Raw genomic sequence first — 20696 nt, forward strand, 5'->3', positions numbered from 1 at the left:
CAGTTTTTAAGCTAGATCCAATTTCTTTGCATGAAAGGACTCAGAATTGACCGCGCTATCAAACTGCTGTCTCGGATTTTCAAAATTTTGAAAATTTCGAAAAATTTATATAATAATATTCAAAATTTATATTTTATATTTTTTTCAAAAAGTTTTTGACTTTTCGAAAAAAACCGGAATATATGTGACAGAACGCATAATGTTGACTAACTATAGCAAGTTTTAGCTAAATATCTTCAAAAATGGCCAAGTTATTCGCATTATTGCAAAAAATTCACAATTATTAATTTTTCAAATCAATTTTTCAGTACGTATTTGACATCGTACACCAATATAAATGGCACCATCGTGTTCCTGAGCTCAAACTGCATCCATTAGATACCTTTTTTGTTGAAAAATGTAAACTTCAAAATTTGACCTTTTTTTGACCTGAAAGTGACCTGACCTAAGCGAAATTCGACTCCAACTGACCTCGAATGACACAGACGACATCAAATTCGAAATCTATGGCCCAAATGGACCATAAAACATGTGTCACGTGACCGACGCATGATATAATATTTTCGTGACCTGTGATGACCTGACCCTGACCTGAAAATCAAAGTACAAGTTTGGTACCCTCAAAGTATCTAGAGCATCTCTTCACGAGTGTAGAAACCAAAAATGAGCCTGATCTGACTTGTAAGACGGCGGCCAGAGCCCAAAATGTGAACAAGCCAAAATGCTAATAATTTTTACTTTGACCTGACCTGTGACGTCATCGGTGACCTCGAGGTCAATGAAATTAGGTTTCGCTCGACAGTTTTTCCGGGGCTATCAGACGCCGTTTGAATTTTGACGATCGGCCCAGTAGTTTTGGAGTTAGGAGGGGGGGCTATGAGTAGCCCCCCCCCCCCAGTAGGGCGTGTTATACACAGACCCCAGTGGGGCGCGGGTTAACCTTGCGTGACGTCATTTATGACGTGACTAGGGTCGTAGGAGTTTTTCGTCAATAACTCCCGATCAAATGGAGCTAGAGAGTCGGGAAAGCCACCAATGGACTCGGGAAGACCTTCCGAATCGAATGATATGCCATATGATACCCTTTGCCCAGCTTCGTGACCTGAGGGGCTCTGACCTGACCTTGACCCGAGGTCAACTACTTAAGTTGACCTCACCCTAGCAAAAACTATACCATTCGATGCATCGGAGCTAGGCGAACACAATGATGCCAAAATCGCGGCTCTGCGGCCATTTTTGGCGAAGTTATTTACTAAAAACTGAACCCGTAACTTCAGTCACGTGACCTGACCTCAGACGCTACCGGTTAACCTGAGACCTTAAAATCGGGTAGCAATCGCTGCGACTTGTAACGGCACACACGCTCGTTTTTTCCGCGAGGCTCTATAGCTCTACATATTAGAAGCGAAACGGCGTGCTGCGGTCGTATCAACCCCTCCGAAACCCATTTTGTTTGCGGGAAAATGAGGAACTTATAGAAAGAACACCTTTCTAATTTTTTGCATGTCGATTTGCAATGACATGAAGATTATTTTGAAAAAATAAAAATGTGAAAAATTTTGGTCCCAAAAGTCATTAGGGGCAGATGAAAAAAAGATTAAGGTTTTTGCTCAACAATGAAATTTTTTCTTTGGAATTTTTAAATAGTAATATTAATCTTTTATTCATCGCAAGCTTAGTGTTGTTTACTTTTTGTTGGTTGCTTAACCCGTTCTTGAGTTATAGGCCATCAAACTCACCGTTACATACCGAAGTTGAAAAATGTAATGCAATATAACTCAAAAAGTTTTGATCTGAGAAGTCTGATATTTTGCCAGGCGTCTTTGGGGCCTATGAAATTAGGTTGGTAGATAGGGGGTATCCGGGACATTTGATAGATAGAGAACTAGGCAAGCTGGACAATCAAGATAGGGATGGGGCCAAGGGGAGAGGGAAGGAGAGCTCAGACAAGGGAAAAGATAACTTTTAATTCTTGTAGTGCTCTTTGTATGTAAGGCATGTAGGTGATTGGTAAATTCCTTTTTAATGACCTCCTTACAAATTATTTATGTTTTTGATGTATTTAGCTTGATACAAATTTTCGGCCACGGGCCTTGATCACATATCAGTTTAAACACAGACCACCACAGACCTTCTGTGTTTAAACTGATATGTGATCAAGGCCCGTGGCCGAAAATTTGTATCAAGCTAAATACATCAAAAACATAAATAATTTGTAAGGAGGTCATTAAAAAGGAATTTACCAAAGGGAAAAGATAACCGAGTCCCTCTGGTCATTTAATCCGCGCGGGGCTGGGGGGTAAATTTTACCCCCCTCGCGAATTTTTGCGATATCTCAAAAACGGCGGCGTGCAGCGCCGCCAAACTTTCAGTACCTTTTCTTACATCACTTTGACACGTTCCCTGAAAATTTGAGCGAAATCCGTCGGAAATTTTTTTAGAAATTGACGTTTTAGTGACGTCATGTTCGCCATTTTCGCCTCAAAAACGGCAAAAGTTCAAACGCCGCTAACATCTTCATTTTTAAAGGAATCAAGACGTAACAAAAAAGGTTATACGTAATTTTACTTTGTCTATCAAATGGCTATCTCGGTTTTTTGAAAATTTTGGATTTTGGCCTAAAGTTTTTCAAAAAACTGACTTTTTTGGGAAAATCATTATACAATCCAAAACTTTGAGTCTATCGAAAAAACCGGAATATATGTCAGAGAAGTGGTCTATGTGCACCTACATACCAAATTTTAGAAGAATCGGTTCAAAAATGTGGGAGTTATTCAAAATTTTATGACGTCACGACACACAATTTTTTTGAAAAATGACTTTTTTGGAAGTTATAGACCTCGTACGGAAACAAAAATAGCACCATTCGATTCGCCGTGAAAAACCGCATCAGATAGACACCTTTTTAGGCCTTAACAACCAACTTCAAAATTTGACCTCACTTGACCTGACCTTGACCTGACCTCGACCTGAAATTCATCCAGAGGTGGTCCATATCACTTATTGAGTGTGCCTATTGAATTCTATGAGTAAAATGACCCATAAAACATGTGTCGCACATGCCCTTTTCTATATTTTGTTTTTGGGTGACCTGACCTGACCTGACCTGACCTTGACCTTGACCTCTGAATGATATTGTATGCAACGAATATTGTCTTGGTAGCCTAAGAACACGTTTTGGGCGATCAGTCTCAGTCCATGACTCCATTCTTCGGCAACTACGGTGCAAGGCCGATACTGTAGAAACTTGCATTTTGTACCCTTGACCTGACCTTGACCTTGACCTCAAACTTTAAATTAAGTACATGTTTTTAGTAGTTCGTGATGAGAGCTTTCGATTGGCGTTTGAATTTTCCAAATCGGACCATTAGTTCGGGAGATAACAGGGGGGGGGGGGTAAAATTTACCCCCCCCCCCCAGCCCCGCGCGTTCGGCTGGAGACCCCAGCCCCGCGCGGGTTAATGCTCATCTCACCTCTGACCTCAACAACAAAATCCGTTTACATCAAATAAGTACCGGCCACCGGGAGCACAAATATCACCGGAAATCGAGCCGAACTATCAGCGGAAAATGCTACAAGTTCCCTATTGGCCACCGCCATTCTGTCTGAACTATAGACTTGTTGTTTCTTTACAACTATATGGTAACGTACCTAATGTCATGTGACATAATAATTCACATTTATTGGGCATGCGTCTGGCGTCACGAATGCGTACCCCTAGGTATTACCGTTATAAAAGTTGCTCGAGTCGGCGCATAAGAACTTTGCACTTCAAAAATTTAAAGGGACCCTCCCACCTTAACATTAGATTTGAGTTGAGATAGCCAAAATGGGGTCCCTGGCTCACAATTACCGGTTTCGGCACTCACAACATCGAGAAATGCCTTAAATCGGAAATATTGAATTTCAAAATTGCAGCATTTTGATTCAGAGGGGCTAATGCTTAGGAATACCCCTCTGAATGTGTGACGTCAGCGCAAATATCCAACGGTTTTTAAATGTTTGACTAAAACGTTTTGTAGCACGCGGTGGTATATGCTATTTGCGCGCAACATCTGCCGCAAACGCCGCACTTCTAAAATAAAGTCGCTAGAAACAGCGGAGATCCCAAAAAAGTAAACAAAAGTAAAAGTCTAATATCTTGAAAACCGGTGAATATTTTTCGGTGAAATTTGGTAGATATTCGTTTTCGCTCTTTCTGAACCGAGCGACATCACTTTCATGCCAATTCATAAACTTTTTTGAAGGTGGGAGGGTCCCTTTAACCCTCGCTCGTGGACGGCATTTCGCCATCCTTCCCAGTGGAGGGGGGGGGGGTAGGTACGACCCCTCTGCCGTTTCGAAACGCGGCGTCGTAAAGATTAGCAGAAAAACAGCGTATTGCTCTCGTCGAGAGGTCGCGAAATTTAATTTTGCGCGCCTGTAGCGTCGTTGATAGGTATAGGTAGCAGATATCGACATGAGGTTTTCAAATTTCAATGTCATATTACTTGATGAATTTGAAGCATTTTGGTGCCAAGTGTAATACCTACATTTTACCCGATAACTTCCGGGGCAGAGGCACAGCGCCCGCGGAAGCCGGCGGGGTCACATCCGTGCCCCGGTGGCCGAAAATGCCGTCTGACAGTTGGGGTCGAAAACGTGTTCTAACTTGTTGGTGACCTCTTCTTGACCCTGAAACCCTCAATAAACCAAGTGTCTGAGCTTTATTTGGCCGACAGATTTGAATTCAGGACCAAAAATTAGCCTCGGAAGGTCAAACTGCAAGAGGTCACCAGAGGTCACTGACGTGAACTTGACCTGACCTTGACCTTACATAGGTCAATAGAGGGTATGTCAGTGCCATGTCAGTCTCTTTTGACCCAAACAATGTCAAAATGTAGGTAACCGATATCATCGTTAAAAGCACGAAAAACTACAGTTTCGTACAAAATCGGCTGACCTTGTTACCTTTGTGGCGTCATAGCTGCGTGTAGGGTAGCCTGGGGCAAGACGCCCCAGATAATTTATTTTGCTGCATAAATTTTGTCCAACATCACCTGGAAGGCCAAATTTGTGCTCAATGCGTTCTTTGGACATTTTACTTTAAATTGCACCCCTCAAATGGATTCACTTATGATCCGACTCCAAGCTAGGAAGTGATTTGTGAAACAACTGCAAATGGGGCATTTTGCCCCAACCCCAGGGCAAAACGCCCCACGGCCTGGGGCAAGTAGCCCCATACTTAAGATTAAAGATTTAACATGGTAGTTGGCTAAATCTTATGTGAGAGGTCCGTTAGACCTCTGGAGGCACGGCACTGAAGTTAGCACATTCCATCCTGTCAGGTGCTCAGCTATGACACTATTGTATGAGCAGGTTTTTCACCTACCTCATAAGACCAAGTAATAAATTATTGCAATGCAAATGTTAACAAAATACTTCCTTTGCCATCCAGTTGCTGAGAAAAATACACATAAAGGCAGAGAAACTTACTGTTCGCCAGCTACCGAACATTAGAAAGTGGGTAGCCCGAACAACACATGAGGTAAAACGCCCCAGGGGCTTTTTGCCCCGCGACCTACTGGGGCGTTTTACCCCATCACGTAGTTCGGTCAGAGAACAACGCCTTGCACTCCAGGAAGACATAATTTAACACGAACCAACCCGGCATGATAAGCGTTAGACAATAGTTGTTCAAAATACATAAAAGTCGTTAACCTAATGTGGACCATAAAAGAACGCCATGATACATAATCTGACAACAAAACATAAAAATCACTCAAAAAACACATTTTTGGCTATATCTCCCGAAAGAGTCATCACAATTTCTTTCCAGTCTGCTCATATAATGATCATATAGTGCACGTTTTATAGAAGAGGTGATGTTTCCCCAGAACCCTGCCAGTTCCGAGAAACATCGGTGAGGCGTTTTACCTCGGCGGGGCGACTTGCCCCGGTCTACCCTAGGTATTTTCAGGTCAGGTCAGGTCACTGACCTTTGATGTTGTGCTAATTTAGATGAACCTCAGCATGGTCTGCACGGTCCTAAAATGTGACATGTCGCAACCCCGCGACGCCCGCAGTGCCAGGGCTATTTTACAGCTAGGCTGCTCCGACTCCTGGCTAGTCTCCACGACTCCGGGCGACTCCCTAGTCCCCGACTCCGACTCCCGAGTCCGGAACTCTGGGACCAACCGCCAAGCAGTCGCACCCGAAAGCCCGCGAGCACCAACGGCCGATACCTACCACCGATCACGCCGGTAAAAGGGCTCGATTTTTATCCGATCAATAGCAGTTTCGCTAGGGCTGCCCATCCCATAACACCATCCGCCAGTCGGCGGCACCGTCGGATGCGCGGAGCGCATCAGATAAGGGAGGTCCTTGAACCCATGCTCCTATGCCAGTTCCCCGCCCACCGGCTGGCCGCGCCCGGACAGCCAGCCCCTTTTCCGGCAGGGCGGCGACGACCGGCGCTGGGCCCGCCCCTAGCCCTGCCTCTTCCGGATTTTAGGCGGCGCCGAAGGACAAAGTGGGTGGGACGGGGGTGACCGCGCCTATCCACTTTCACCCGGGCCCCGCCTCACTCACCAATCACGAACAAGGGGACTGGACTTGTGCGCATTAGTAGGCATACGCAAAATATAGTTCTTACTATTTTCGTTATTTTTATGGTGAATTTTGCATTTTTAATTTATGTTTCTGCTTCTTTGTCTAAACAAAAATAATCTACAACTTGATTTGCCATTTTATGAAAATTGCTTTTCTTTTGATGAAATTTGGTTTTCACAGACGCCCGCCCTTCTGACGAAACGGGGATGTGCTTGTGGCGTGGCGAGAGGCTGCCCTCGTGATTGTAATTTCGGTGTTGCTGGTGAAAGTATTTTTCGGGTAAGACAAGTTTTGGATGCTAGGGATTTTCACAATTCTCGATTTTGGCAATGTGTGGGTTTTAAAGTGTTAATCAAGTTAATATAGGTGCGCAACATCTGTCTCATTTAGTAGGTACGCATGGGCATATATGATTGATTTTTGTAAAATCCAAGTAACCTTGCTTACAAAGCAGCATTTAAACCTGAAATCGCTGTTTTAGTATATTTGTCTTTTTTTCTCAGTTATGCTCTTGCAACCATATCAAAATGATTATTGATTATTTTCTTTGTGATCGGGTGGTTCGGAAAGTCACTCTTGGCATGCCATTGTTGGGTTGGGTGGGTAGGCTAGGGCTAGACATCCACATTTTCTTTCTTTAAAACTTGAAGTATTTTGTTTCCTTATCATCATTAAGTCCTTCACTTTGCTTTGTTTTTAAAATTTTATAGAAAGTTGACTGGAAGTTCAATTAACTTTTTTATATTTTATCCAAGGATAAAAATTGAATGAATAGAAGGTCATCCTGAAGGGAAACTTTTTATATGATGATGCCAATTTTCTTTTTCAAAAGTGATATTTTTAAACAATCAAAGAACAAAGATATTCAGTTCAATGTAGGTATTTTACTCAGGCCAGGACCTTCCCGTGTGAAATGTCAGATAAAGCCTAATAGAATGCTGACTTTTTAAAAGAAAGCCCAGAAAGGGCTCATTTGTCCTTGCTTGGTGAATATTGAATATTGATACTACCTACCCACCTATGCTGCCAGCTTAAAGTATGACAATTGATTTAATACAAGGTTACCTACTTATAGCTGATCCTTTATTTTTCTGATCTTAAATTCACCAACCACACGTAAGAAAAATAAGTCCTATTAAAAATGACATTATGCAACACGAATGGCTTTTATGCTGATTTTATGAATTTCTGTGCCTTATTATTATGTCATATTTCAGTGTTGTCTGAGGCAGACGAGCACTTTTGTTCAGAAGTCAAAATGCCAAATAGCTCCCAGAGTAGCCCACAACAACAGCAACAGCAGCAGCAGGAGCAGCAGCAGCAGGCTCAGCCGCAGATAATAGCCTCTTCGGGAGTGCCCATCACTTTTGATGGCCAGGAAGCCACCTTTATCCCAGCTGGCACCCATGGAAGTTTGGTGAGTGAGGGATTTGAGTTGATTTGTTTGTAAGAGATGAGTGATGTGTTGTCATTAAGTGATGCTTTTTACTCATCAACCAGCTACATGATTTACCTTGTTCAATTTCATGGTTTGGTAATATCTTTGAAGTATGCTGCCAAACTATCATATTTTCACAGGTTTTGTTTGCACTATCGACTATCGCTGTACCTGCAGTCTGTGGGGCAGTGGGCAGTGCTGGTGTGTGAGTTGTTACATTGTTGTGAAGCTGTTGTGGAGAATCTCACTGTGTGCTCTGCCCTCCTTTGCGGCCAGGTGTCTGGTGCTCAGTTCCTCTCAGGTGCCCAGCTGGTGCGGCCCCAGAACCTAATTGGCTCCAACGTTGTGCAGAGCGTCGGCACACAGGCCATCTCCCTCAGTCCAGGTGAGTGGCAGGATGTGCTGTCAGTGGCAAGGCCTCTTTCATCTGCTGTCATTTTTTGCAGATGTGTTATATGCCAAAAGCAAAGCTTTTACCGCCAATTAAAAATGGAAGCTGAATCGTTCTCAGTTGCTCATAACTGGCTTTACACGTTAATATGTTTGACTAGGACCAGTTTTTCCTCTTGAATTTAACATCAGAATCATTTACGTCTGTCTGTGCCATCAAAATAACAGTTCTGCTATCTATCTACATATGCATGACTGTTCGCGACGATGTTATTTACGAGGCTGGTGGCGTCTCGTTCTGGATGGTGGTGTGCGCCGTCCGGCGCTGTTTCTCCCAGTATAACCCTCGTCAGACGCCAGTGATCATCCCTATCACCGGTTCTCCGACACCTCCCCTGACGCCCTCCCCTGACGCCCTGCCGTGACGCCTTCCCTGACGCCCTCCCCTGACGCCCTTCCCTGACGCCCTTCCCTGACGCCCTTCCCTGACGCCCTTCCCTGACGCCCTTCCCTGACGCCCTTCCCTGACGCCCTTCCCTGACGCCCTCCCCTGACACTCTCCCTGCTGACGCCTTCCCTGACGCCTCCCCTGACGGCCTTCCCTGACGCTCTTCCCTGACGCCTTCCCTGACGCTCTTCCCTGACGCTCTTCCCTGACGCCCTTCCCTGACGCCCTTCCCTGACGCCCTCCCCTGACGCCCTTCCCTGACGCCCTTCCCGACGTCTCCAGGTCGACAGCTGCAGGTGCAGACGCCGAACGGGATCCAGTTTGTGCAGGTGCCGGTGCAGCAGAGCATGCAGACCATCTCCGTACAGATCCCCATGTCGACGGCTGGCGGGCAGACCGTCTACCAGACGGTGCAGCTGCCGGTGGCGGCCGCGGGCGGCGCCCAGCAGCTCCAACTGATGCCGCAAATCCAGGTCAGCGGTGCTGTGAGTGTTGGCGGGGTGCGGAGAGGGGAGGGTACTGGGGTGGCCACTGGCCATGGAGGGGCAGGGGCGGGAGGCTTTGTTCTGTTGCTATTGTGCCTGAAGAATCTCTTCCTGTTGATGATGAAGGGATATTTTTGTGATTGTTTCTTTTGTCAAGGTATCACTTGATATAATTTTTTACTGCATATTTCATTCAGAAGCCTCCATAGACCGATCCTGCGGAATTGGTAAACAGACTCCGCAATGTAATGTGTTTAACCGAGGCGCTCCACACCTCGCTGTTTGCCCTCGGCGATGGGTGGTTACTGGTTCCCTTCGGCCCGCTACCCGTCTGACAGTGCGTCCCGTGTGCGTGTCTCAGATGCCGCAGTACGCCCAGGTGCTGACTCCCAGCGGCCAGCTGCAGCAGGTACAGGTGGTAACCGCTCACCACCTGGCCTCGCTGCAGCAGGCCGCCGCCGCCCCCGCCACCGCCGCGTCCACCAGCAGCCAGGTACGGCTGAGGGTCGATAGAAGGACCTCATGTCTCCGTCCTTCGTGTCTGTATCGGAGTAAACGCGCTGGGATGGACGGGCTAGTGTGTCATGAGATTAACAGGAGCGTTAGACTAACGCTCCTGTTAAGTGGGCTCGATTTCTACACTGAGAATTGAGATATCATATGTGGCTTACATTTAACCCTCGCCGGCCGGGGGGGGGGGTGCCGCCCCCCCCCCCTAGGGTTTTTTCGCGATAGCTCCGAACACGCTGGCGATAGAGAGCTGAAACTTGGCATACCTGGCCTTTGATCCAAGCCGCATCTTTTGACACCAACCGCATTTTTGGGTCAGGTCAGGTTACTGACCTATGACGTCATAAGTGAACCTCTGCACGGTCTTCAGATGTCGCAACTTCGCAACGCCCTCACTGCCAGAGGAGATGTCACAGGGAAATGAAACTTGCAGGATCTAGTATCCATTATGAGTCTCACAACTTGTATATCTCGGATTTTTCCTAAAGGTCATATGAGGTCAGGTCATTTTCGTAACCTCACCATTCAATGGGGAAAAATGAAAACTGCTATTCGGGCGCCGGGAACGATCTCCAACTATCTCAAGCACACAGAATCGTGATTTGATGCACTCCTTGCAAGGTTAGATGCGTCACTTTTGCAATGTTGACCTTGCGTGACGTCATTTATGACGTCATCAAGGTCATATTAGTTTTTCGTCAATAACTCTTGATCAAATTGAGCTAGCGAGTCGAGAAAGCCACCAATGGACTCAGGAAGACCTGCCGAATCGAATGATATGCGACATGACCCCTTTCGACCAGCTTCGTGACCTGGGGGTGCTGACCTGACCTTGACCTGAGGTCAACACCCCAAGTAGACCTGACCCGGACAAAAAGTATATCATTCGACGCGCCTGAGCGAGGCGAACACGATGCTGCCAAAATCGCGGCTCTGCGGCCGTTTTTTGCGAAGTTATTCACCAAAAACTGAACCGTACCCTGGGGGACTTGACCTGACCTCAGAGGTCACCGGTTGACCTAGGACCTTAAAATCGGGTACCAATCTCTGCGTCTCGTAACGGCGCACACGCTCGTTTTTTCCGCGACGCGCTAGCTCCACCAGGGGCGAAACGGCGAGGGGGGGTCGTACCCGCCCCCCCCCCTCGGCCGGCGCGTATGTAGAAAACCAATAGGTCCGGCGAGGGTTAAGTTGTTAAGTATTCGAATAGTATTGAGAAATAACCGTACGCTCACTGTTCGTTGAAATGATCCTGCTGAAGCACTGAGTGCTGTGAATATATCCTACAATATTTTTAAGGGCATCTTATGTCGTTACTCTCTGATAGGCGTTGTTTCTTGCTCGACCTCTGCTCATGTATCGCTAACATCCCGTCTCCACCGGGCAGCCGACCAGTCTGTCCACCACCACGTCCACCACGTCTGTGATGGGCTCGGCGCAGACCTCGCCCGCCGAGGAGGAGAGCAAGGAGACCACGGCGGCGGCGGCCGGAGCCGAGGCTGCCGGCCAGACCATGGCGCTGCAGCTGGCGCAGGCGGGACTGTTTGGAGGACAGCAGACCATCACCGTGCAGGGTGAGTGGCCTAGAGTAGTGGCCGGGATTTGACGTGATCTGGGTTGGTGTCCTGGGATTGGAGGGGACCGTGGTGAGTAGGCCCTGGAGGAGGCTGGTGGGTGATATGGAGGCAGGATTGGACTTTTTATTCTTGGAACAGTGCCAGAGAAGAACTGGAAGGAGAGACATTGGAGGAACTCCATTTTTCACTTCATTTGACACCTAAGCACTTCATTGATCTTTCTCTTTTGAGCGTTTGATGCTTGAACCGTTTGGTCTTTTAGCGATGTAGTGCGAAATGACCTTTGATGTTTGTGCAATGCGAAATATGTAATTATTGTAGTAGGTAGGTGCTAATAATGCACGTTTTGATGTCATTTCAACCGTCTGCTGCGCTTTATTGCATCAGACTGCTCCCTACGTCGCTCCGTATTTGCTGTCATTTCTTTATGCATTACTGGTTTTCGATATTTGAAGAAAAAAAAATTAGGTTCGGTGTGCACGTTTTCAATTTCACTTTCGATAGTTTGTTCAAATTTTAATAACACCAGCTCTAATTCGCAATACAAAAAAAAAGATTAAAGTATCGAGAATCAAGTATCATCCTTGATGTCTTTTCTGTTCTAAAACGTCATATGGTATCTGATCTTTCCTCAGCTGTTGGTTTTACAAATGCCATAGCACGAACCATGCGTACAAATCCAAACACATTCGCTACTGCAGACATGTCGTTATCTTCCACCGTTACATATTCTGTGCAGCGTCGCCCACTCGACGGTAGGAGCCTATCGCTGTCATTTCCGTCCTGCAGCGCGCACGATACGCCACTTGGGAACGTGCCGCAGACACTGGCGCACGGGGCCCCCGGGAACTGGTTTTGTCGTCACTGGACCGCGGGACGGGACGGCGGACGACCGAGGTCGGATGAGTCACCGGACTCTGCCGCTCGCGGCTGGCAGTGCGCTGCGGCGCATATTCGGGATAATCCGTCGCAATGGTGTCCTCTGAGAGTGGGCGGTAGGATGTGATTAGAATGGTCCTTGGAAAGAGATGTCCCTGAGATGTCCTGGGGAAACTCACGCAGCACGGATGGGTTTGACGGTGCAAACTGCGTGAATAGTGAATACACATGTTTCGTATGCTGCTGGGATACGACTTGACTCGCTGCTCGAGATGAATTTGCGAGGTATCATATGTGATTACACGGAAGAAGGGTACTATCTTCTGTGATGACTATCGGGAAAATGGTTCGGACAGTCATGCACTGCTTATTCAGCGGACTAGTGGAGCTGTGACTCTGGGGTGCTGTTGTCATGGCAACGCGTTGGCGTCGCCGTTTTATCGAACTGCAAAGTCCCGTGCGACTCGAGTATGGTAGTTGACGCCGGTTTGTTATTCGGCTTGTTCGTTACAGGTTCCTTTGCCAATGCCAGAAATGGTTGGTCAGTGCAGTGCATCGTTTTGATTCAGTTTCAAGAATCAGCACAGCTGTCTCGCCATATTTGATCGGTGAATCTGACGGTCGTTACCTGCCGCCTTCGGTCTTTGACAATGGCTATGGACGCCGCCAGCGCCATGGGCTCAATCGCCCTGTGGGGATTCTCTCCGGCCATCGACTTCACCGTGGAAGATTCCAACCCGGGAGCCTTTGAGTTCTGGAACAAGGACGGGTGTGATGCTGCTAGCGTTCTGTTCGCTGGCGTGCCCGATCTGTGTCATATTCTTCAGAATCTTCCAGAAGCGCTGCATCACCCCAACCGACCGGTGGATTTTTATGTATTAGAGAACAGCGTTGAGGTGTACGCCCGCCAGCTGCTGCTGCTCTGGCTGCTGTGTGAACCGGCCGATAGTGTAGGCCTGCAGGAGAAGGTATGGATGTTCCTCGAGATCGTCGGTAATACTCTGATTCGGCCGAGCACGGCCCGTTATATCGCCGAGACGGCCACAAAGCTGATTGACCTGGTGACGGGCGGTGACGACTGCGCGGCGCTGCCGCTCGTCTCGCTCGCTGAGCTGCGCCACCGCGAGCGGGACCAGATAGCAGCGGTGTTCCAGTTCTGGCGGTCCTCTGACCCCAAGATAGACGTAGCGCACATGTGGGACCTACGTCTGCGTCAGCAACTGGCTCAGCGGTACGACGCGCGCAGTGGTGTCTTCGACTGGGACTACTACATGCGTCTCAAGGACCGCCTGGAAGTTGAGTTCGTTCAGCCGGAGGAGTACAAACACTGGCGCGAGACGGGTGTAGCGTTCAGACGGCCTGGCACCGAGCAGACGTGTCCGAACAAAACACTGGTGACGGTCCGTGCGCTCGGCCGGCCCGGCGAGCGGCAGCTGCGCCGCGGGTACTGGGGAGACATCGTCTCTGGCCCCTACGCGCCTTTCGGTCTGCGCTCTGGTGACCCAAGCCTGGCGCGGAAGCAGAACGGTCGCTTAGTCGCCACGGCCGCCACAGTCAGCGCCGCTAACCTAGAGGCTCTCTTCAGTAGCATGTCTTCATCGCTATCTACAGCCTCACACATGCGGGTGCGGTTCCTACCAGCCGACGGCGGCGCGGCGCTGTCGCGTCGAGCGGCCTTCCGTGGCCGGTTCGCGGCGGCTGTGTTCTCCAGCGGTATGAGTCACCTTCTGACGCCTCCTGTGACCGCCTGTCTGCGAGACGGTGCTACTGTGGCAGTGGAGACGGCTCGCTACGTGGTCTGTGTGACGGCAGAGCAGCAGGGAAGGCTCCTGGAGAGGTACGGCGAGCTGGCGGACACCGCCGACTGTCGACCGTTGAGAGAGAGTGACGGGGGTGAGGGAGGTGGAGAGGTGGGGGAGATGAGCGGGGAACAAGAACCGGCAGAGAGAGCGGAAGAGATGGAGAGGAAAGAGGACCAGTCGTCAATGGGAGAGTCGGAGGCAGATAGATCTGGGAAAACTGCAGGAATGAGCGATGGCGATCAGACGGAAGAAAGGCTGAAACCAAAAGAAATAGCTCCTGTGTCTCAGCTGAATGCTGGGTTAGAGAGCAGCAAGGCCGAAACGACTGTCACGGAAGAAGGCGACGAGTGCCAGCCTGCTGATCAAGCCGATGAAGGCAAACCGATTACGGTCGGAAACGAACACGCCTCAATCAAACCACCAGTGGACGTTGATGCTGGCGATCTCCCAAGAACAGTAGACTCTAAAGACGGCGACAAAGTAACTGAACTGGCAGATAATGTCCAACACTGTCAGCCGACAGGAACCGTAGAAAACGGTGCCGGAGAGCCGAAAATCTCGGGCGCTGCGGCTGGTACCTGTGTTGGAGACGCTACACCTGACACTGCAGAACAGTTGGAGAGGTGTCCACTGCCTGTAAAAGACGCGAACGCTGATGGGGAAGACAAGGTAACCTTCAAAAACGTTCTGGGACAAAAAGAGGGTATAAGTCAGTCAACTGTGGCTGCCAGTGACTCCTCTTCTAGCGGTGTGGACAACGTGGATCCATCGAGGGCTCCTTCAAAGGACTCCTGTTCTGTCGGTGTGAACAATGTGAACCCATCTTCCGCCAGTGACCCGAGCTCTGATGGAACCGACAGTAGAGAACCACCTTCCGCTAGTGACTCGCGTTCTACTGGTGTAGACAGTGTAAAATCGACAGCCTCGGCGGCGCGGAGGTTCTGGGCATCCGATAAGCTAACTGCTCTCCCAGAGTGGGTGTGTTTCGTCAAGCGACGCGCCGATGGGGTGGTCTCTGATCTGCTCTCCTGGTAAATGATGGGTGTTTGAGGGGTGCAGTGGAGCTCACGCTTTTGTGTATTGTGTAGCTGTTGGGTGAAATAATGCCGCGTTTTCAGTTTCATTCGTTGTGTGTGGACGTTTTGCTGTATGTGGGTCGTCGTTCTTCTCTAGATGTCTTGAGAATGAGAGGTAGCGGCTGCTGAATACATTTCAGCCTGATGGCACGTTTTTTACTTACGAGTAAAATTGTGAAATGACAGAAGAGTGAAGATCTAATCTTGAATCTGTTATACCTTTCTCCGTAACTGCACATCAGCGGTGGCAAGAATGCGACAAAAAAAAAAATGGAAGAGGTGCAACAGCCGGCGCCTAATACATTTTTATTGTGTACTTTGTCTTCCAAAATCTACCAGATTTAAGGAGAAATGGTTAGCCACGCCCTAAAGCCCCAATAAACAACGGCTAGCAGGAGCCGCTGACTGTAGATCAGAATGCCAATGATAGCCATAGACAAAATTGAGGACTCGATCGATATTGCCGAGAAAGTATGCAAATGTGTTCGTTCATGCCATGAAACCCTGATACTACCATACGTATTCAACCTAGCAATCGGTAATGAACAACATCGTTTTCCTATATTATTGTCCCTTTAAAAAAAAAACGAAGTTTATCTTAATTTGATGCGTTTTTCTAGTCCCGGCCTACTCAAAGCTTAGTCCCCGTTCCACCTAGTCTCTTGAGTCTTGAGGCATGTGCCACCCGTGTCTGACCTGTGCCTGCATCCTCTCGACAGGACCGAACGGCCCTCAGCAGCTGACTGTGTGGAGTCCGGGCACCAATGCCATCTCACAACAGCAGCAGCAACAGCAACAACAGCAGCAGCAGGCGACCGCCCGGTCCCAGGCAGCGACCGTCAGTGGCTCCAATGTTCTACAGGTCAGAGGGCGCTAATGACAGTATGGGGAAGGGAGGGCCGGGCTGGGTTGGGCTTGGAGACTGGAGTTGTACTCTTTATTCTAGACATAATGGTATAACATGTAGGTTACAGTCTCGTTTGTGTATTAGCTACAATTACTCGATACAGTACCCTGTACCCTGCGAAACCCATCCTGTTTGTCTCTTTCCGTCTCGACCCGTCCCATTCGTAGCCTTGCCCTCACTGATCTCACCGACTTCCTCAAATCAGTCGACGTCCCCTTATCACTCAGCTGTCTCCCTCCTATATGGCTATTCCCCACCGTCGTTACACCCTCTGTCCATCTCCCTATGACACAGACCTTCTAACCTCACCCTCTGCCTCCGTCAGGTACCCAACCTTAACTCGGTGATGAACACGGCCCTGAGCGGCCAGGTCAGCATACAGAACATCCCCGGCCTGGGCCCGGTGCAGGTGATCTCGGCACAGGGCCTGCAGCAGCTACTGCAGCAGCCCGGGCAGACTGTACACACACTGCCCGGCGGAGCGCAAATTATTGGTGAGATGGGGAGCGGGGAGGGGGAGGGATAGGGATGGTATTGATGGTGAGTGGGAGTGAGGGGGTAGCAAATGTTGTCAGACGATCGGTTAGACGACGATGGGGGAAAATGGCATTGATCTTGAGATGTTCTAGGGAGGTAGTAAAGGCGTTAGGAAATCGGTGAGATGCCGATGGTGAGGGTAATATGATGGTTAGATTGATGGAACGGAGAGTTGAGGTGTTGGGAAAGCGGTGGAATGAATTAAAGAGAAAGGATCGTCTGTTAAATGGCCCATAAGATATCTTTCTTGCGTAGTTCTTAGTGGAATTTATCGGTATTCTACCTTGCCTGCACTCTTCACATTTCGCTCCTCCCGCCCACTGCACTCTAAGACCGTCTCACCGCGGTATGCCGCCATCACTAACCCTCCCTCCGTCCCCCAGCCGCCGGGTCGACCTCAGCAGCGCCGGCCGTGGTGCCCGCCCCTGCCGAGGTCGATGTCGGCAACAAGCTGATCCAGATGCAGATGGTGGGCGGGCAGCTGGTGGCTCAGATGCCTCCCGGATCGCCTGACGCCAGCAGCGGAGACGAGGCGGGGCCCAAGACCAGGCTGCGCCGAGTGGCCTGCTCGTGTCCAAACTGCCGCGATACGGACGGAAAGTGAGTGGAGTGGGGTCGAGCTGGGGAGGGGTGATACCGCTGGGGGAGGGGATGTGAGCGGTGGACATTGGTGTCGGTGGAGTCTACTCTAGGGTGTCACTCGCTAACAGTGAGGGTAAAAGTCTAGTCGGTAATGCTTGTGATTATTAAAACTAAGTGTGGTATGCGATCCGATCTGTTTTGTTCTTTTTTTCGTATTGTTTGGTGAGAGCATAACTGCTACTGGCTGTAGAAGAGAACTGCCACTTTCAGACAGTCGATCGCTAATATTTTTGTGAGGAGTTGCAATTTACCAACCGTTTCTACCGTTATCACTCCGTCCTGCCTGCAGCAAAGTGATTAACCCGGACTCTGACAAGAAGCGGGTGCACATCTGTCACATCCCTGGCTGTAACAAGATGTACGGCAAGACGTCCCACCTGCGCGCCCACCTGCGCTGGCACAGCGGCGAGCGGCCCTTCGTCTGCAGCTGGGTCTACTGCGGCAAACGGTTCACACGCTCTGATGAACTGCAGGTGAGGAGAGGGGGACAGACCATACCAGACAGACTCAGCTATAGTCACTGGTCTTTCGTAGTGGGGTGTGCGTGTTTTTATTAGTCCCAGCGGTTCTGATGATTGCTATTGATTTCGGTTCTTCCTATCGCGCTACAAGCAGCCTATGTAACGGTTCACATTTTAGAACGGTTACAGAACGGTTACATTCAGGTTCCACAAATCACATTTAGTTGGTATATCTACAAAATCAACAGCCCCAGTTTTTGCTGTCTTTCCTGTGTCCATATGTTCCTGTATTGCTTCTCCACGATCTGACCTCTCGACTCGCCGGTTCCACAGCGGCACAAGCGGACCCACACGGGAGAGAAACGGTTCCAGTGTCCCGAGTGCTCCAAACGCTTCATGCGCTCCGACCACCTGAGCAAACACGCCAAGACCCACCTCAAGGTGAATGGACGGGTGAGTGCTGAGACTGGTGACGGGTGATTATTGGTGAGTGCGGATTGGTGAGGACTGTGACTGGTGACGAGTAGTGACTGGTGAGTGCTGAGACTGGTGACGGGTGGTGATTGCTGAGCGTGGATTGGTGCGGACGGGGGATATCGGATGAGGGCAGGTTGAGGGAGGGGTGACCCGGGTCTGACGGGAGGTGAGGACATGCGGTAGGGGTCTTGTGGATGGGGAGGATAAGATCGATGGTAGATGAATAGGTAGACCACGTCGAGGGGGATGACTATAATGGTTGGACGTGGTCCAATTTTCGAGGTCCCGGCCTTGGTGAGGTAGGCCAATGTTTCGTTGTAACAACCAGATGGCTGCCAATGTCAAAATATTCAGTTATGAACTTTTTTGGTGTTTTTACTTTGTATTTTTCTCTGTCATAAGTGTTAAGCGTAGTGTGTCCAACAGCAGCCGCTGGATCTGCCCACTATTCGGTAGCCGCAGTGAGATTTGCGGCGTGTTTGTATAACTGAGTTTCTGTGTCCTGCCGCCAGGAGGCGGGCCAGTCTGACGCCGGGCCGCGGATCATTTACGCTGACCCGGTGCCGCTCGAATGTGACGACGCCGATGGTCTAGAGCAGGTCAGTGGGCTGTCTGGGGAGTTCAGTGGTCAGTGGGCTGTCTGGAGAGTCGACCCCTTCCCCCTTCTCTGAGCAGCAAGGGGAAAGGACAGGCTGGGGTGAGCGAGCGTCCGGGTTGGTGGTGGCTCCGGCGGGCTCTGGGCGGTGAAGAGAAGCTGCTCACTCTTCTCTTAGTTTTTCATGGGCATTCTTAGGTCGTTGTTTCAATTTGTTCGTCATTGTGTGATTAAGTTTTGTGCATGAGGAATGTTTTTTTAAGACATGGTTGTGGTCATTAATAGCTGCTCAAACATAAACGTTGGCAATCGTGTTGTGCTTGATTGTCGCGCCTACCAGGGAGTCTCAAGTGTTTTCACAATCCTGTACGCTCTTCCCTTCATTTTTTCTAACTCCAGCTTCTGTAATGAATTTTAAAGGCTCCGTTTTCTTGCGGCGACTTCCCCTATTCTACATTAATTTCAGATAATCATTTGTATAACGATGATCAGTCACCATGCCCAGCATTGTGCTTTTTTCAGTGTAATGCATCTTGTGTGTCATGTCACATCGTTAATTTATTGTGACCTCCGCCTGTGTCGCGTTTCAGGACATTGACAGCCCGGCCCCTATGGGTGACGAGCGTAAACTGCTCATCACCGTGGACACTGAGAACGACCAGTCACAGCTGTCCATGGGTGACGGGCTAGAAGACCTGGACGGCAGCAGTATCGCGTAGAGCCCCGCGCCGCTCGCTGCAGCTCTGGGTGTGTGTTGTTTTACAAAGGGGATCCGCCGCCGACACGGTGGGACCAGGCGTGGTGCTCGGTGACAGGCGTGCTCTTGCATGAATCTCAATGGTGGACCGGCGGCACGTGCGTCCCGTGCACAAAACACGTGCCTGGCACGTGTGTTTGACGTGAATACAGCCTATCTCCGCACTGAGTGAACCAAAGTTCAGGTTCGGTTACTTGATGTACTTTTATGATACAACACAATCTTTTTATACCGCTTTGTACCGATTGGTAGACGAATCAAACTTACAAAGGATCCCGTCGCCCGCCGACTGCTTGCTAGTATTTATTCTAGGTATTGTATTGTGTTGCGACTACGCTGCTCCCTGGCGGGATTGTATGTGTTTTTGGTGGACTGGTGACCGAATTTTGAGCGGCTGCTACTATTACTGTACCGCCGGCAAATGTACATATAATGTGACGTCTTTCAGGGGTGGGGTGGGGGGTTGATTGTTGTGTACTTATTCTCGATACCTGACGTGTGGGGAGGGGTGGGGGTTAATACCTGACATGTGCTGGGGAGGGGGAGGGTGGGGTGTGCTCGAGGTCGCCTATAAGGCAGCATTGTGACCCGCCTGCTGGCGGATAGTGTTATTTGACTTACCACGCCGCATGTCGCCATTGAATACAGACATGGTTCAAATCACTTACGCTGTTTAACACCAAACTTGTTTGGTACAGCTCCGGTTTGGTTAGTATCTGAGGGACAATGATTTAGGCAGCATGTATCTGGCGACGCAAGCTAATGGCTGACTGCCTTTGTCCTCTTTGTCCTCAACGAGCCGAATGGGTCTCTGTCTTTTGTAGAGTGTGCTGGGATTGGAGTGACGCTCCAGTGGTAACTGCTGTATTGATGGTACCCGCGGTTCAGTGTCGTATGCGCTGAACCGTAAGTACCAAAGGCTTCGACTTCAGCTCTCGGCGACATTGACTTCGGCTGGTATCGAGCTGTGCCGTGTCAAGGTCAATGCCTCGGGAACGGGCCTCGCGCTGAACACCGGACAATCAGTGTCAATCACTGAAGTCCGAACAAACAGCGCACTGGTTTGAAAGCAAGTCCTCCGGTCAAGTCAAACAAAATCAAACACCGACCATAGACTCTACAC

The 20696-nt window shown here is 49.3% G+C and overlaps 2 protein-coding genes across 8 annotated transcripts; both read left to right on the top strand.

The window, feature by feature from the left end:
- The first annotated feature begins 6756 nt into the window (after window positions 1–6756).
- On the top strand, window positions 6757–20236 carry LOC122379667 (transcription factor Sp4-like). Of its 7 annotated transcripts, none has more exons than XM_043362053.1 (13): window positions 6757–6871; window positions 7810–8009; window positions 8307–8415; window positions 9151–9341; window positions 9715–9846; window positions 11251–11437; window positions 15917–16059; window positions 16430–16598; window positions 17025–17241; window positions 17573–17756; window positions 18078–18185; window positions 18734–18820; window positions 19407–20236. In XM_043362053.1, exons 2-13 carry the CDS (start codon window positions 7851–7853, stop codon window positions 19533–19535), a joined length of 1815 nt encoding a protein of 604 aa, XP_043217988.1. In that variant the 5' UTR covers window positions 6757–6871; window positions 7810–7850; the 3' UTR covers window positions 19536–20236. The 7 variants fall into 7 exon arrangements, with proteins under 7 accessions (XP_043217988.1, XP_043217985.1, XP_043217983.1 ...); XM_043362050.1 differs by having other exon boundaries at window positions 6758–6871; window positions 18078–18197; XM_043362048.1 differs by having other exon boundaries at window positions 6764–6871; window positions 9151–9353; window positions 18078–18197.
- LOC122379665 (dynein axonemal assembly factor 3-like) lies at window positions 12781–15344 on the top strand. The gene has a single exon (XM_043362046.1). The coding sequence runs from the start codon at window positions 12970–12972 to the stop codon at window positions 15154–15156; it is 2187 nt and encodes a 728-aa protein (XP_043217981.1). The 5' UTR covers window positions 12781–12969; the 3' UTR covers window positions 15157–15344.
- Window positions 20237–20696: the final 460 nt, after the last annotated feature.

The sequence above is a fragment of the Amphibalanus amphitrite genome, unplaced genomic scaffold (genome assembly GCF_019059575.1).
Source record: "Amphibalanus amphitrite isolate SeventyFive unplaced genomic scaffold, NRLGWU_Aamphi_draft 000082F_arrow, whole genome shotgun sequence".
Classification (NCBI taxonomy): Eukaryota; Metazoa; Arthropoda; class Thecostraca; order Balanomorpha; family Balanidae; genus Amphibalanus; species Amphibalanus amphitrite.

Bases quoted from the DNA above. Each gene is read 5' to 3' on its own strand.
- LOC122379667 (XM_043362048.1), top strand. From the start codon at position 7,851: ATGCCAAATAGCTCCCAGAGTAGCCCACAACAACAGCAACAGCAGCAG. The intron at 9,847-11,250 runs GTACGGCTGAGG...TCCACCGGGCAG, and splicing joins CCGCGTCCACCAGCAGCCAG to CCGACCAGTCTGTCCACCAC. The intron at 18,821-19,406 runs GTCAGTGGGCTG...GTCGCGTTTCAG, and splicing joins ACGCCGATGGTCTAGAGCAG to GACATTGACAGCCCGGCCCC.
- LOC122379665 (XM_043362046.1), top strand. From the start codon at position 12,970: ATGGCTATGGACGCCGCCAGCGCCATGGGCTCAATCGCCCTGTGGGGA.